This window comes from Cervus elaphus, chromosome 17, assembly GCF_910594005.1.
Source record: "Cervus elaphus chromosome 17, mCerEla1.1, whole genome shotgun sequence".
Classification (NCBI taxonomy): Eukaryota; Metazoa; Chordata; class Mammalia; order Artiodactyla; family Cervidae; genus Cervus; species Cervus elaphus.
The window spans coordinates 14,560,956-14,578,418 of NC_057831.1; the positions used below are offsets into that span (position 1 = coordinate 14,560,956).

General features: G+C 37.2%; 1 protein-coding gene across 50 annotated transcripts in view; it reads right to left on the minus strand.

The window, feature by feature from the left end:
* Positions 1-17,463, minus strand: part of ANK2 (ankyrin 2) — a 684,658-nt gene that overhangs the window by 238,415 nt on the left and 428,780 nt on the right. For 5 of the 50 annotated variants that reach the window (XM_043870779.1, XM_043870770.1, XM_043870773.1 and 2 more), the window contains exon 1: positions 3,435-3,810. The exons of 34 other annotated variants lie outside the window; for them this stretch is intronic. In XM_043870779.1, coding sequence (XP_043726714.1) covers positions 3,435-3,569 — 135 coding nt within the window. In that variant the 5' untranslated portion in view covers positions 3,570-3,810. Of the gene's footprint in view, positions 1-3,434; positions 3,814-17,463 lie in introns of those variants that run through there. 11 more of the 50 variants (XM_043870767.1, XM_043870777.1, XM_043870774.1 and 8 more) reach the window with 4 other exon arrangements.

Here is a 17,463-nt window from a genome sequence, read left to right on the forward strand (position 1 = left end):
GCAAAATGAAAAGAGACACTGTAACTAGTCTGAAATGTATTTCCAGATTGCATTCCAAATATTCAGAAAAGGTTTACAGCATACCCAGGAATGTCCACCAGTCTCAAAGCATTCTTCTGAGACTGAATATCACTATAATCTCTGTTTACAGATAGAATGATATTTTATTATTTTTAAAGTATAGTACAAAATGCAAAAGGTAACTAAAATTAATATTTAGTGACTGAAAAAATCAGCAATCAAAAATTTAATTTAAAAATTTAGTGATTGTTTTAATACAGCCAGCTATTTGTCTCCTACTGTCTACAACTGCTTTTTCTCTACAACTTAACACAGCTAAGAAGCAGCAACAGAGCCTACATGCCCACAGCGTCTATAAAATCCACTCTCTGGCCCTTTACAGAAGGGGTTTGTGGAATTTGGCTCTGCAGTTCAAGTATTAATTTGTACATAAGTTATAAAATAACCTATTTTTATCCAGCTGTAGAATTTTCAAATGCTGTGGTGCTCATCTTTTTTGCTATAATCTTTTAAAGTTGCTTTAAAGCTTAGGAAATTATTATATTGCCACAATATTTAGTTTCATTTTCTACTTTTCTGGTATACCTTCTGGGCTTAACTATGTAACAAACTTGGAAATTACTCTGGTCTGATTTTTTTATCTTATAAAAAATGAACAACACAACACTGTATAGCAACTATCTTCCAATTAAAAAAAAATTTTTAATGGATAAGTCTATAAGTGAAATTTCAAATATACACACACAAGAAGAAATTCTTTTTGCTTGCTTACTTCCAACACAATTCCTAGTAACTGATTTATTCCTCATTCCTATACTTATCTATACAAACAAATGTCAGAATATTCAAAATTCTAAGTAAAAACTTAAAAGAAAAGAATGAATTATTAATTTACATAAAGCCCAGCAATTTTAGAATCTTAAATTTATATTTTCCCCTGAGTTTAGTTCTGATTATGAATAAAGTTGCGAAATTTATTTATTTGAAATGTTTGGTCCCCAAACACAACAAACTCTATAAAACACATACAAGTTAATTTTTCAGAAGAAAAAAAGTGCTAAGAACCTCTGTTTTTCCCCTTAAAAAAAGAATATTATAAAAATATAAGTTAATAAAACTTGAATCTCCTAACTGAATCATCAACTGTGATAAGCCTGAATGATTAAAAAAAGAGACTAATTAAGATATGCATTTATCTAGATGATCTAAGGAGTGAGTGACTTCCGTCTTATAGTACCCTTTTAAAAGTAAAGAAAGATGGTAGATTACTTATATCTGGAGAACTTAAGCTACAGAGAACCACATATTTTGCCTGCTATTATTGGTATTAAGAATTAATCTTTTTTGCCCATGATTAAAGTGATAAAAAATCCTGAGTAGAATATCACTTCATAAGGTAGACAACAGGTGCATTTCCACTTCTGCCATTTCTTTCCATATCACAGCAATCAATATATGCTCCTGCCTGTAAAATTTTTGACAGAAGAGTTTATTTAACTATCAGCAGGTTAGAAGTATATTATTTAATTCACAGAAATTAGATTGTAATTATTTTTTAAAAAATCAACTCAAAGATTTTTAGGGCTAATATCTATATTAAAAGATTTTTAACAAGGGAATGAGGTCGCTATTGATTATTTCTTCTTAAAAAGCTTTTTTAAATCATTTTCTGAATTCAGAAGTTTTAAATGAATTTATTTTAGCCCTTGAATCTCAAAATCACACTAACTCTTCTTGCTCTTCTTAACTCACTAACTCTAACACTTGCTCTTCTTTACCTAAAAGAAACTATAAGTGCATCAGAATACTGTCTCTTCTCTACATTTTAAAAATAGGCTTTTATATGGACTTTTAAAGTACTTTTAATTTACTTTCATGCTTTACATTTTCCTTATTGGTTTTTTAAAGGTGAAAAAACACAAAATAGAGTTGTTTAACTTAAAAATAAAGTATTAGTTAATATTTTAAAGAATGGCCTAAATGATAAATTAATGGAAAAAAAAAATCCCTAGAAGCTATTTTTTGAACAAGGGAGTCACTGCTTAGAAAATATAAATATATAATGCAACAAGAGGCTACTGAACAGTTACCCAAAAGTTCACCCTTTCTAGCCTCTTCAGGCAATAACTGCACTCCAAGTGGCTACTCGGAAATTCTGAATGACACTCCTGGTGGATGTGGGAAATTTAAACCTTAAACCATAGCCTGCGACAGCCCCCGGTCACAAACCCAAGCTATTTTTAAGGCAGGTGCCTTCCCTCCACAGGGAATCACCTCTCTCCCCACCTTTTTGCTTCATCTCTTGCCTGGGTGGCTTCTTTCTAATTCCAGAAGCACCATCTTCCTTTGCACTACAGTGCTGACAGACTTTCTTTTCACTGCTGACTGTAAATGCTGGCCCTGCACGTTATTTTTATTGATAAATTCTTAGTTTCTCTTTCCATTTCACTGTGGTCTGACAGAATTTCAATGCTACAAAATTATGAAGTTCATCCAGGTCAGAGTAAAAGTCAAAGAGAATAGGGAGTCTCCTCAGAGTCCTCACTCCTGGAAATGTCAGGCAAACACTTCAAAGTATTAATACAAAGTATGCTTCTCTGATTCGGAAATCCTCCTTATCTTAGTTTCATGGCTTCACTCTGAAATAAATGCCTTGCAATGCAGGTCAAATTCCTGCATCTGACAGATCAAAGATACACTTTATCCTCCAGCAAAAATGAAAATAAAAATATTTCAGAAAGATTTCTGGCCCTCTCCCCCACCAAAAAAATTCAAAGTAAGCCTTTGTAACCAGTTTAAGGAACCTACCATAACTGAATTATTAAAGCATGTAAGTCAACTTAAATAAGTGATGGCTCGACTTCTCCAGGACTCTGAACAAAATACTATTATCATAATCAGAACAGTATTTAAAGGGCTTTTCACTGAGGTCAATTAAATATTAGAAGAAAAAAATGCCTTTATAAGCCGAAACTGAGATTTGAAGTTAGTATGTGCTTTTCAAAAATAATCTGTGATCCTAATGAAAAATGAACTATCAATATATAAACAGGCAAAATAAATTAACAGGTTGAATGTAAGTGAATCTGTGCAATATGGCTGCAAGTCACTCCATAATAAAATATATATTCAGTTTTGCACTAAATTTTAAATTAAAGAGATGGCATCCTTGTATACTCCCAAGTGTCAGTTCATAGCTACAGCCAGATCAGAAGGTACAAACATGAACCTTGGGGATCACGAAGAGGAAACCGCAGCAGGCCACAGAACCAGAGGCAGTCAGCTGGCTTGATCACATTGGTTTTTATTCTGTCAGCTTCCCTCCAGGAAGTTTAGAGGTTTAACCAATGAGGTCCAATGTTGAGTCTTAGGCCACCATCCTCCTCTCCTCCAGTCTGTAGCTTAGAACTTACCCGCGGCCCAAGTTCTTTGGTGTCCTCGCTGTTGCAGCCGTAGTAGTCTGGGGTTCTGTCCAATTCCTGCAAGTGTCCCTGAGCTCTTAGGCTCTTATCCGCATGGCAAGACGGGCAGAGAGCTGCATTCCCCATCTCAGCTCCAGTCTTCCCGCTGTCAGCAGGCCCGTCCTTGCCCTCTCTGCTCTGTCCAGGGCTCCCAGGGGGACACTAACGTGGACGATTCATCCAGGCGATCCTTGGCTCCTCTGCTCAGTTCCCCTTCACGCCCCTCACCAGTTCTCCCCATCTGCTGGCTGGCTTGCTGGTGTCAGAGAGAACTCAAAACCCCAGCAACTGCAGGCTGCCTTCAGTGACCATTTCCAATTCAGGCGCTGCCAGTCTATTTTTACACCTACCAGGCCAGCTATGCATGTCAATGGAGTTGGGGGGGGGAAGAGGCCAAGGGCGGGCAGGGGAGGGGGCGGTGTTGTTTTGTTTTTCACCATGCGAGCAGCCTGCTTTACACATGGAATTAAGTTCCTGCTGTGTAAAATGTCTCCACATAGAATTCCTGCATTACTCAATGAATGCCTTTGATTTTTCCCCCTCAGTCTTTCTACTCAGGCAGAACACCAAAGCTGCTAACCTGACTTCACCAACATAACAGGTAAAAATTACTTTTGTAATGGCATAAACCAAGAAGCAGCCGCTTACTTGGCTTAAATAGATTTTCTTTTTCATAATCATTTACAGAAGACAATTAACCATCCTTGCAGCATTTAAAGTCCACTGGGAAAACATCAATCAAAATGGCTCATTTTACACCAATATGGATGTTTGAAATTTTATACGTTATCCACAGTTTTTCACTATCTACGAGCATTTCAGGAAGAACAAACATTTTGCTTCATTTATAATTCATTTTGGGCTTCCCTGGTGGTTCAGAGAGTAAAGAATCTGCCTGCAATGCAGGAGACCAGGGTTGGATCGTTGGGTCCAGAAGATCCCCTGTAGAAGGGAATGGCACCCACTTCTGTATTCTTGCCTGGAGAATTCCATGGACAGAGGAGCATGGCGGGCTACAGTCCATGGGGTCGCAGAGTCGGACTGAGTAAATAACACTTTTTACATAATTTGTTTTAATTCGTACTATTTTGAAAATGTTTCACTCAGCTTCATACAGATATTCAAGAATGGTTTTCAACATAATACATACTATCTTTGAAACCACATTACAGATTTTGAAAGAAATTGTTCCCCACTGAGATGAGCACAGCAAATACACCATAGCTTTTTAAAGCCAATTATGATTTAAAAAAATATATCAAGACTTTTGTTATAGATTAATATGGGTTGCTGGAGAAGGAAGTGGCAACCCACTCCAGTATTCTTGCCGGGAGAGTCCCATGGACAGAGAAGCCTGGCAGGCTACAGTCCATGGGGTCACAAAGAGTTGGACATGACTGAGCAGCTAACACGCATTATGGGTTGAACTATATTCCCCCCATAGAATTTCCTCAAAAATTTATATATTTAGTTATTTTAGTAGTTCTTCCTCATTTATTATTTGTTTTGTGTGTGCATATTTTCTCTTCCAAATAGGTTTTTAAACTATTCACTTGTAGGGTCCAGTTTTGACTTTTGTATCATCCATCTATCCATATGTTACATATTAAATAGTAAATGCTTAAATGTTTTCAACTGAATTGAAAATAATCATTTGGGGAAAACACGAAGTAGAAGATACTTATGAAGTAAACACATTACACTTGATAAATAGAGCTCACCTTTCAAATTGTCATTTTTTTAAAAAGCTAAACATGCTTTGTCATTTTTTTCCATTAAAAATGGCATTCCTGAAATAGTCTATCACTCTATATTGCTGTCCAAAACTCTATGAACTTGAATCTGAGAAAGACACTTTTGGATTATTGACTTTTGTAAGAGCCTCATGCTGCTTTTTTTTAAACAATCCTGATTTTTGCTTCTGTTTTTGTTTAACCTTCCATTTCTTTCCTTTTTTAAATGGAGGATAACTGCTTTACAACGCCATCTTAGTTTCTGCTGTAGGACAGTGTGAACCAGGGATCAAATCAGTTATAAGTATACATATATATGGGCTTCCCTGGTAGCTCAGCTGGTAAAGAATCCGCCTGCAATGCAGGAGACCCTGCTTTAATACCTGGGCTGGGAAAATCCCCTGGAGGAGGGCATGGCAACCCACTCCAGTATTCTTGCCTGGAGAATCCCCATGAACAGGGGAGCCTGGTGGGCTGTGGTCCCTGGGGTTGCAACGAGTCGGACACGACTGAGCGACTAAGCACAGCACAGTATATATATATATATATATATATATATATTTTTTTTTTTTTAATTGACTGAACCAACAATATTAGGACAACAATGGAGGGGTAGACATGATTTCTTCATTCATGTTAAAGAGGAACATAATGTAAAGACTTAAAATGTTAAAGGTTTGGATGAAGGTATTAAAAAAGATGGAGCTTCAGTATCAGTTACATGATTGGATTGGTAGCTGAGATATATCAAGCAAAGCCTTCCATGTTGCCTGAATTATCTTTAAATAAACTATTTGCATAGTATGGTAATTTTTCATCAAATGTTCCATGTACTTGAACCATGTACTCTAGGAATAAGGTAAGCTATGATGTTTAATGATGTGGTTACAAACTCTACCAAAAGGATATCCTTGATATTTCCATCTCTTTTCTAGAAGGTATTTAAAGCCTTACAATGCAATACAAACTCTTACAATGGCTGCTTCTTCCTGACTATATATGAACTATTTTACTCAAAATATAAACCAAGGTTTTACCAGTCATTTATCCCCACCTTTAGAATCAATTAGTTGACTTTTTTTATACAAGAAATTTAATATTCAAGTCTTTTGATATAGAATTATGCAACTTAATAACTGGAAGCAAATCCTAAAAATTCTCTATAGCCTCCTTGAGCCCTCACTGAGCTGAGATCTGAAAATCGGTACAAAGCCATGTTGAAAATAAGAAAAAAATAACTCCTCCAGATTGGAAAAGATGTTCCTAGGTGCTTGATAAATACTTTTACAGTGCTTTACCAGCATGAAGTCTTCCCTGGCACGTTTCTGTCATGTTAATACATCACCCATTCTACCACCACTGAGCCTTAGATTTTGTTTTTCAGCCAAGCATGCCTTGCCATTCCTCTACCCAATACGAGTTCATTGTCGTTTGCAAAACTCTTAAAATTCACTTCCTCCCGAAAGTCTTAATTACATCTATGTTAGCCTCTTTTTCTATTTGTTCTATCTTGATAAAGTTGAGACTACCATTGGCTCTTGTCTTTTTACATAATGTTATTCATCTCTCTCACTGACCGTCTCAGAGGTAAAACACACACAAGAGTATTAAATGTTTGTTAAGTAAATGAATAAAAGGTAGCCACAGAAAGGAGCACAATTTGTAACAACAATATTTAACTGGGCTACACTGACCTAAACTTCTCCATTCATACATTAACAGTGACAGATTTAATCATTATAAACATTTTAAACATGACAAACCTTTAATTTTATTTCCAGATCTGCAATAAACACCCTTTTTAGTCTTTGAAAAAAATATTAACAGTGTTTGGGTGAATCTTTCTAGAAAAGAATTTGTAGTGCTTTGTTACAGAAGAAAAAAATTCCAAGAAGCTGTTAGCAACCCTTAGAAGATACTTTTTCTAAATGACTAGCCATCAATCTTCAACCCTTTTCTTATATTTTTATGCCAGGGACATCTTCTCATTCTTCCCCTAGAAGAGAAATGTCATGTTTGCTGACTGTAACATCCACGCTGCTATCATCTGAGCGGCCCAAAGTATGTCCCATAGTGGTACCAAAATCCCATTGCCAAAGTTCAACGGCTAAACAAAAATGGGCAAAGGAAAAGTACACAAGACCGGTGCTCCTGTAACTGCTGACATTTTCTATTTTCTGGCTTTTAGATTTAAAGTAGTGACTTGGAAGATACGATAGCTACTAAAACAGAACTTCCAACAAACAGCTTTCACATTCCAAACTTTGCCAGTGGTCTGACGCTTTCAGTCTGATCAAAACAAAATGATGAGAAGGGTCCACAGAAAAAGGCATTACTTCAGAAGTTAAAACATTTCCAGTTTCACACCTAGTGCTTAAGTAAGAGTGACTGCCAGACAAGTCTGTTACAAAGTCTTGGGTGACATGACAATGTATACACCTCACACTGTGTCACCTAGAAGGTAAGTTAGAGAATACTGTGCACCACCCATGTCCTGACAGCATGCCCACAGACTGCTAGGATCTCTGTGGGTACAACAAGGGGTATGCTTTCTGCTAGGGCAGAACAATGTCACCACTGTTTCTCAAAAATGTTCCAAAGTCATTAGGGCAAATTACTCAGAAAGCAAACATTTGCATGTTTGGCCACACTTGGAGCAGGATACTTGAACTTGGTGTATGATGTAGAAAGTGAAATTAAAGACACCTGCAATGTGACATATTTGCAATATCTTCATAAATTCCCAGGCACTTTTACTGTTATTATTTCACCTATATTGCTGTGTTTCAAATCCATCAAGAGAGAAGTGATTCAGGACTGAGAACAAAGACCATCTTCTCAGCTCTAATCTGAAAGTAGCTCCTGCAGTCTCTATGGTAGCAAATCTGAAAACCACCCACTGTAGTTTTACATTTCACCTCCTGAGTAAGAAGCAATGATTACAGAATCATCAGAAAACTAACACCTTGGAGAAGAAATACCTGTCAAGGTTCTACAAGTTAACCTATAGAGTTAGATCACAGCTCTGCAGAGGCATGAAAAGACCTCATAGCTAGGAGTAACTAATCCCAGATTTTGGTTTTACCACTAATACACCTGTGCAGATGTATCAAATCAAGGCTTTCATTTTCTCTTTTCTAAAATAAGGGGGTTAGACTGAATGATTGCTAGATTCCTTCCAGTTCTGAAGCTCTTTACTTCTATGAAACAAGTTAACACTTGAACATACATCTAACACAAGGTGATGAGAGAAGGTGACATCTGTTTAGTTCATTAGCATTAAAAACAAACAAAAACAATAAGAACTACTCAGCGTCTTCCATCACGGGCCCCTGTGCTAGGAGCTATGACACACAGCATTTCCCTGGGAGACTCATAGAGAAAGAAGAAAGGACCATAGTGTGAGATATGGCCAACTCTTTGTTGGGATCCAGGAGCTCTACTCTAGGACGTAGACTCTTTAGCTTTTGCCCAACCCTTTCTAAATATTAGCCGCACTGAAAACTTTCAAACATTTTGGAAACTGCACCCTGCCAGTATTCTATATTTCACAATTTGTAATGGAACTTTCACTTGGAATGGTCTCATTCACCAAAATGGGAGTGGTAGGATAGCTTTATAGGACTTCACATGACATGTTTTTGAAAATCAACTGCAAATGCTAGTAGGGGTTTCATTTTTCCTCCAATATTTTGATTCATTTGTTCTTAAAGGGCAAGTGCTATCATATTAAAAATACTGAAAGAAAAATATTTTGCCAAAACTCTTAAAAGTGGCAAATCAGAAAGAAAATTTCACTCAGAGTCATGGAAATTAATTTTTTTTCCCTCTCTTCCAAGTAGTAAGGGTTTTTCAGGGATATCTATTACACAGATGAAAAATTCAAGGTAGAGTCTCTCTTAATCTGAACTATCATGTACAAAGTATACGGTTCTAACATGATATTTAGTTAACACTTTGATTGTATTTTGAAGGCTACTGTTAATATGTAAGATTTATTTTACTTCTGCTGAATTTAGAAATCTGCTTAGATTACAAACCATACCTTTCTGCTTTGTTCCCCCAATTCAAGACTAACTGCTATGGTCAAATGTATTTATCTGATTAGAGTAGTACTTTGTTACTCCTGTTGTGTACAAAATTCTCCATGCTCAAACACATGAAACCAAGGACAAGTTCTTCTAACTTTGGGAACCACTGACCTGTGGAAATAAAACTGGAACATTTTGTGCAACAACTGAGGCAGCATGCTATTTTCTCCCTTGTCTCGGTACATTCAATGTCGTTTCTTTGACTAGAAGTTAAATATATAATGATTTTCACCAGTTGGAACTGTTATATAATTGATTGATCAGAAAAACCGTTGCATAATTTATAGATCTACACTAGATTCCCTGTAGTAACATGTGACATAACTTTTCTAATTGAGGTCAGTGCAAAGGCGTTTTACAGTTTATGCTGTACATAAATTAATCAAGATGACTATTGCCAAGCTATTTATTTGCCCACAGACATCAATTAACTGATTTAATTTTACATTCCTGCCAGTGATTATTTTCATTCCAGACTGCTGGCTCTTGACTTCCAGTATATAAAGGAGGACATTCTTTAATAAACAGTGCTAACAGCTTGAGAAGTTTTCCAAAGGCTACTCCACACAATGCCCACCACAAAGTGGGCACTCAATAAATGTCTTTGACATTAAAGAGACCATGAGGCAAGAAGTGTAGGGTGTGCAAACTCGGCCTAAAGGGTTTTTGACCGAGCTCTATGCCCTGTCATATTAAACTGGATTTTGAAACACAACATGAATAAAACAATTTAGCCATTGTGCACTCCTACTTTTTCTGAAGAAAACTATGTGTGTACATAATACTCAGAAAGAGGTTAACAACTAAAGCAGGCGTTCCCGACAAGCATTGTTTATAGAGACGGCCAAGTGACAAAAATAAAAAGCAGGTAGAAGGCTCTATTACAATCTGGCTTTAGATTACCAACACTTCTTGCAAATTTCCACCTGTAAACTAGAAAGACAGCTGACAAAGGGAATCTGAAAAGGACTCTGTTAAGGTGATTTTGAGATCAATGGATGGTGCGGAGCACAACTATGGGTCAGTTAATATGGGAAGTCTAGGGTTCAAAGGCACAATGTTCTCCAAGGCTGCAGAGAAAGCTGACCAGCTCTGTTCTGTACGTTGTCTGCCACAGTTCTCCAGACCTGCCTATCAAAGAGGTCTCTGACCACCACAGTGATTAGACGCAGGACTTGAACCTTAGGACAAGATAAACAGGAGAGCTGTACTAGTAAGAATTCATGATCAATCTCTTCAAATAATGTTCCACTATTAAGCATATAGGAAATCCCACTAAGAAACTCAAATCAATTATCCATGACTGAGACAAAAAAAAAAAAAAATTTACTTATCCTCCCCATACTTCTCAATTCTCACTTCCCTCAGAATCTGGACAATGTTTTCCTTTGATGGGTCACAGGCATTGAGCTACATGCATTTATAGTCTCAGTTTGTACATTCACTCTGGAAGGTCCAGAGAAATAGTAACTTTTCATCAACGTTGGGGGTTATGCCATCCAATATGATGGTTTAAATGTTTTAATCTATTTGTCATTACTGCAAGAATGTCTTCAGCTGTAAAACAGAGTCCAATTCAATGCAATCATATGCTCAGATATTTTAATTTGTTGGTCTCAAATATTTTAAAATAATATTTTCCAAACAAAATAAGGGCAGATACACACACACACACACACACACACACACACAGCGCATTTGAAACAGACTGTCAGGCTATAGCCAAGTATTGATCAATCAAGAACAAATTCAACTTCATATTAAATATCTAACCAAATTGGAGCAGATATGAGTATTTATCAAAATTACAGATTAAACTGAATTATTATGAGTATGGTAGCTGATATTCTTGTAATACATTAAAACACTGAAACAACTAGTTTCATCCAAGTGTGACTGTAAAATATGGTATTACTAGTTTTCGTTTAAAACTACTCGTTGAGTGTGCATTCAATCAAGAATTAAATGAACTATGATATAAGATGATAGACTAAATTGAATTTATTTCAAAGGCTGTGATAACTTAGAGCACCAGAAAGCATCTGAATTTCATTGTCCAAATGATAATTAATTCAGAATCTATTTTAAGCTCTATCTAGAACAAATGTATTCTATGCACCTTAAAGTACAAATAACTTTATTTTTAAATATTATTTATACTACAATATTCTGATCAGATGTAGAAAACAATCTCATGGTAACCAATGGGGGGAGGAATAAATTGGTAGATTGGGATTGATATATACACGTGAATGTGAAAGTTGCTCAGTCATGTCCAACTCTTTGCGACCCCATGGACTGTAGCCTGCCAGGCTCCTCTGTCCATGGGATTCTCCAGGTAAGAATACTGGAGTGGGTTGCCATTTCCTCCTGCAGGGGACCTTCCCAATCCAGGGATCGATCCCAGGTCTCCCCACACTGCAGGCAAATCCTTTAGTGTCTGAGCCACCAGGGAAGCCCATACACACACTACTACATATAAAACAGATAGCTAATAAGAACCTGCTGTCTAGCACAGGGAACTTTACCAGCACTCTATAATGACCTATAGGGGAAAGAACCTAAAAAGGGTGAATCCATGTATACGTAGAACTGATTCACTTCACTCTACAGCAGAAAGTAACACAAAATTGTGATCAACTATATTCCAATAATTTTTTAAATAAATAAATATCCTGATTAAATGTCAGTCATTCTCCCTCTAAAAGTGGAAAGATTGTTTTTAAGTTTTAAATAATGTCCTACATCTTTTGAAGACAGAATAATTTTATAGCCAATCAAAAACCATAAAAATTAAAATATCATAAAATTAATATTGAAAATTCAAGTCGTCATAGTGTCAGTGTGGTCTTATGTCCTCTGAGCTACAATGCTATTGGCCACATGTTATTAAAGAATGAATACTGGACAGAGTGCTGCTAGCTGCCACGTTGAAATTTATTCTCATCTGTATAATAATGAGCTACAGTAAACAGACTCTTATGCTAATACTTGTATGTCTTTAATCTTTAGAGTTATAACCTATAAATCATGCCACGAGCTCAGCAAATGATATCTTCTCTGCAGAAGATAAGAAACAAGGGAAGGAAGGAAAGAGGGAACGTAAATACGATATGAAAACACAGATCTGTTTTGAAATCTTGAATACTTTTAAGAGAGGTTATTTAAAAAATCTTTTAAAAGAAAAGTTTTTCCTTTCTAATAGATCTTAAAAGTTAGTATTTAAACAAGTTCAGGGCTTTCCTAGGTCATTAAAAGTCTCTCCTCTGAGCCACTGTTTCCCCTAAATCCACTCCCAACCCTGTCTTCTCTGGCTCACTGGGCAGAACCCTTGCATACCATGTTGCTCCAGCTGGAAACTGCTGATGTATTAACGTTCCCTTTTCCATACACTGTGTCCTGAAGAAGCCACTTTTGTACACCCCTTTGCTACTGTGTTACATCAGGAATTTATCATTTCCTGGCTGCTTTACTATCAGTTCAGTTCAGTTGCTCAGTCAGTGTCTGACTCTTTGTGACCCCATGAGTCGCAGCACACCAGGCCTCCCTGTCCATCACCAACTCCCGGACTTGACTCAAACTCACATCCAAACTGAGTCGGTGATGCCATACAACCATCTCATCCTCTGTCGTCCCTGTCTCCTCCTGCCCCCAATCCCTCCCAGCATCAGGGTCTTTTCCAATGAGTCAGCTCGTCACATGAGGTGGCCAAAGTATTGGAGTTTCAGCTTCAACATCAGTCCTTCCAATGAACACCCACGACTGATCTCCTTTAGGATGGACTGGTTGGATCTCCTTGCAGTCCAAGGGTCTCTCAAGAGTCTTCTCCAACAACATAGTTCAAAAGCATCAATTCTTTGGTGCCCAGCTTTCGTCACAGTCCAACTCTCACATCCATACATGACAACTGAAAAATTCATAGCCTTGACCAGACGGACCTTTGTTGGCAAAGTAATGTCTCTGCTTTTTAATATGCTATCTAGGTTGGTCATAACTTTCCATCCAAGGAGTAAGCGTCTTTTAATTTCATGGCTGCAATCACCATTTGCAGTGATTTTGGAGCCCCCAAAAATATAGTCTGACACTGTTTCCACTGTCTCCCCATCTATTTCCCATGAAGTGATGGGACTAGATGCCATGATCTTAGTTCATTGCTATACTGAACTGTAATCATCTTTTTACATGCCTGTCTCCTTCACAAGAATAGGAGCTCATTATATATTTATTTTTCTATCTGTCTTCAGTGCTTCTGGAATGCCTCTGATATAGCAGATACTTGTAATTGATTATTAACTATATAAAAAAATAAAAATCTCCCTTAATACATTTAAAATAAAATTGGTTTTTAAAAACATTTCTTTCATTCATCTCATTAATATTTATCCAGCAGTATAAGCCAGGTCCAAGTATATCATTTATATAAAAAGAGGCAAATGTGCAATATTTCTGATGTACACACAGAAATCCTTCAATAAATCTCTGAGAATGGCAATCCACAGCAAACTATTCAATTACCAGTTAATGCTCCTTGGTTTTATTCATATTATTATTCTGTCAGTTCTCATATGATTGTTTTTTCCGATGTTTGATTTTTGTCATGAAATAGTCTAGGCACTGATCCTATTGGTAATCATTTGCATATGAGCAAGAGTGAAGAGAACAAAAATACAAATGACCACAAAAGTAGCCACAAACCAGAATATGGTTTATTAAGTAAGAGAAACACTATTGATTTTTATCATGGATAGTTCATCCATGCCTAAAACCTATGGAGAATAATCACTGCTAATGCCAGAAAAATGCAATGACTGTTCTCTAGAGGCCCAAATAGATTACTCTTACAATGAGTGTTTACACACACACACTCCTCTGCGGTTTGGCCACTCTGGGTCTCTAATGCGTTACTTGTGGTAGAAAACCTCTTTTCATTCCATTCTTTCCACCTGGGGTGCTGCTCTGTGCTCTTTCACTATTGGCTCTTTTTTATTGATGATGATAGATTATCAATAAATCCCTGCCCTTACTGTCACATCTAATCCTCTTCATGGCCATCACCTCTATACAGTCAGGACCTCCTCTGACACTGCCTCCAATCTACAAAACCCACTTCCATCTCCTCTCGCCAGTTTTTATTTCTTCACATGTACCCTCACTTCTAACATATCTAACCTTCAGTGAAAAACACTAATATTTGCAGACAACAACCAATAATACAGCAAATCCATAAGTGCAAAAACACCCCACAGTGATCTGTCTACAGTAAGTACTTACAGAAAAGGTTTGCATTTTCAACTTTAGTTCACAAGAAATCATCAATTAAAGTGCTCAAGTGGAACTCCCCGATATTTGCCACTATTAGGTGCCAGTGATTCTGATATATGTTAATTGCAGGAAATGTATGTCCTGAAGAAAGGAGCACCATAAAAATTCAAAGTCTTAAAAAAAAAAAAGTCTTGCCTTCTTTTTTATGATAACTCTAAAGCTCGAAATTACAATTTACCATTTCTAAATCCCTATGGCAATAACATTTATTCCTAACTTCACACTTTAATAACTCATAGGATTATATTGCAAGATTCTAATCAGATTTTTGTCAAATTTTAATAAACACATAGGTAATGTTCTATTTGACTGACTAAGAAGCATGTTATGACATCAATAAGTGTGAATGTAGCTTTCATTAGCCACTGACATTTTAAAATGTCAATTTTTGAAATATGTTCTTTCTATTTTAATAACATTTGATTTTAGCTGCTTTGGGGATCAAATGTTAAAAATCATTTCTTAAATGTTTCCTTTGCTTTGCTCTGGAACCCAAAATAGTTCAGTTTATTATTAGCCCACACTAAGGTACAGCACGATCGATCTCTCTGTGTTACAAAGATAACATTCAGATACTGGTCCTCACTGCTCAGCAAAGCCGAAATGGTACCCAAAGACCTTTATGTGCTATATACCTTTTGTGTTCAGAGTTAACAATGCCTCAGTGACCTTCCTTTTCCAGTTTGTTTTGTATTTTTGTCCTTGGGTTCTCACTATGGTCCAGTGAAAAAACTAACTTTCAAGAAAATTTAGAACCACCTGCATCCACAGTTTGATAAACTGACTTCAGATTAATCAGCTATGTGATACAGCTCTACAAGACCTACCTCATCTGTCTTCCACTCTTACAATGTATTTCTCTTAGAGCCATCTAGGACTTAGACATCTGCTTTGATGTTATTTTGATTGTTGGAGATGCAAGTCACACTTGAGCACTTAATAATTTTAATCGCTTTGTCCTTCTTTCTATAACCTTAGTATTGAAGAACTTGATACGGTGTAAACCACATTATGACTCTCAAGAGGCTGCTCTATCCTATTTGCTTTGTTCCTGGAAATGTCAGGAATATTTTTATGTGTGTTGGTGTTATATATCCTACATCACAGCTACTTTTCTCTCCAGCATTATAGGCAGATACAAGTTGTCGAGAGCTTTCTCTTTCTTCTTCCTTAAACCTCATTTTTCCATTCGACAAAAGGGGGTTATAATCATTTCTATTTCATGGTGTTGTGAGAGCTGAAATAAGTTGCTACATAAACACTTAACATAGTGCCTGGCACACCGCATTGTTCAGGAAATGTTAGCTATGATAAATTTGCCTCATCTTTATTTTTCTTTGTTTGAATTGCACTTGTATTTATTTATCTGTTCTACAATTTGGTGGTACTAGTGGTGAAGAATCCGCCTGCCAATGCAGAGATGTAACATAAGCAGGTTTGATCCCTGGATTGGGAAGATGCCCTGGAGGAGGAAATGGCAACCCATTCCAGTATTCTTGCCTGGAGAATCCCATGGACAGAGGAACTTGGTGGGTTACAGTCCATGGGGTTGCAAAGAGTCAGAAACAACTGAGCATCTGAGCATACACACAATATAATTTAAAAGTACTGAAAAAATAGATGTTGTATCATAGTACACACCAGCATGGTTTAGAGAAAAGGCATGAGCTCTGGAATTGGATATCTGCGATGTATTTGCTCTGAGATTTGGGGGAAGATAAATTAATCTTTCTAAACGTCATTTATGCACCTGAAAAATGAGGCTGGAAATATACTTCATTGTGGGAATCAAATAATATAATGAATAATTGTTTTTTTTAAAAAGTACAGAGGCTATATGGTCTTATTTCTCTCTAGATCCCACTTGCTGCCTCCATTCATTCTTAATTTCAAAGCAAATGGGTCAAACTTCCCCAGGTTTCCTCCTAGTGGTAGCTGACAATGAAGTCATTTTCAGGAAAAGTACCTCCTGCTCCCCTGTCTCATTCACCAACCATTTGGAAGAAAGACCTTGAACCTTCATCTGCATCTAAGGACAACCAGTAATGATGTCATCCCCAAAATATAACTTCATCTTTATCTCCATGTTGTCACTGAACAGGAATAACCCTTCCTTCTAAATCTAGTCTGTTTGGCCAAAGCTGCAGCGCCTCTCTCTGGGTGGAGGGTTGTCATGAAGAAGGTTGTAGGTGGTATAGCTTCCAAGGTACATTTATGACACTTTTCTTTCCAATACCAAAGCTTTGTCCCATAATCACTGAGTCATATCATCCTGGCCAAGAAGAGATGTTTGCTTGATTGCCAAGCAGCTGACATTCCCCATTGCTATAATCCCCCTGCCCAATAAAAACCCCAGGGTTTCCTGCTTTCTTCATTGCAGATGAGGTGATTATGAGACACCACACCTGGAATGGGCTTCCCATGGCTGAGTGATAAAGAATATGCCTGTCAGCGCAGGAGACCCGTGTTCAATCCCTGGGCTGGGGAGATCCCCAGAGAAGGAAACGGCAACCCACTTCAGTATCCTTGCCTGGGAAATCCCATGGACACAGAAGCCTGGAGGGCTACAGTCCCTGGGGTCGCAAGAGTCAGACATGACTTAGTGACTAAACAACAGCAAAGCCTGGCATACCTGTCTGGGCCCAGACTTTGCAACTACATGGGTCTAATGCCAGATCCCAAACGCTCCCATCCATCTCATGGGCTGTCTCACTGAGACCGTGCCATCAGGCCTCAAGCCTGAGTGGCAAGATAGAAAGTAGTGCTGTGAAACGATTCTATATTTTAAATATTGATACTTTTTAACTTACAAAATTTGTTTTTAATTTCACATAC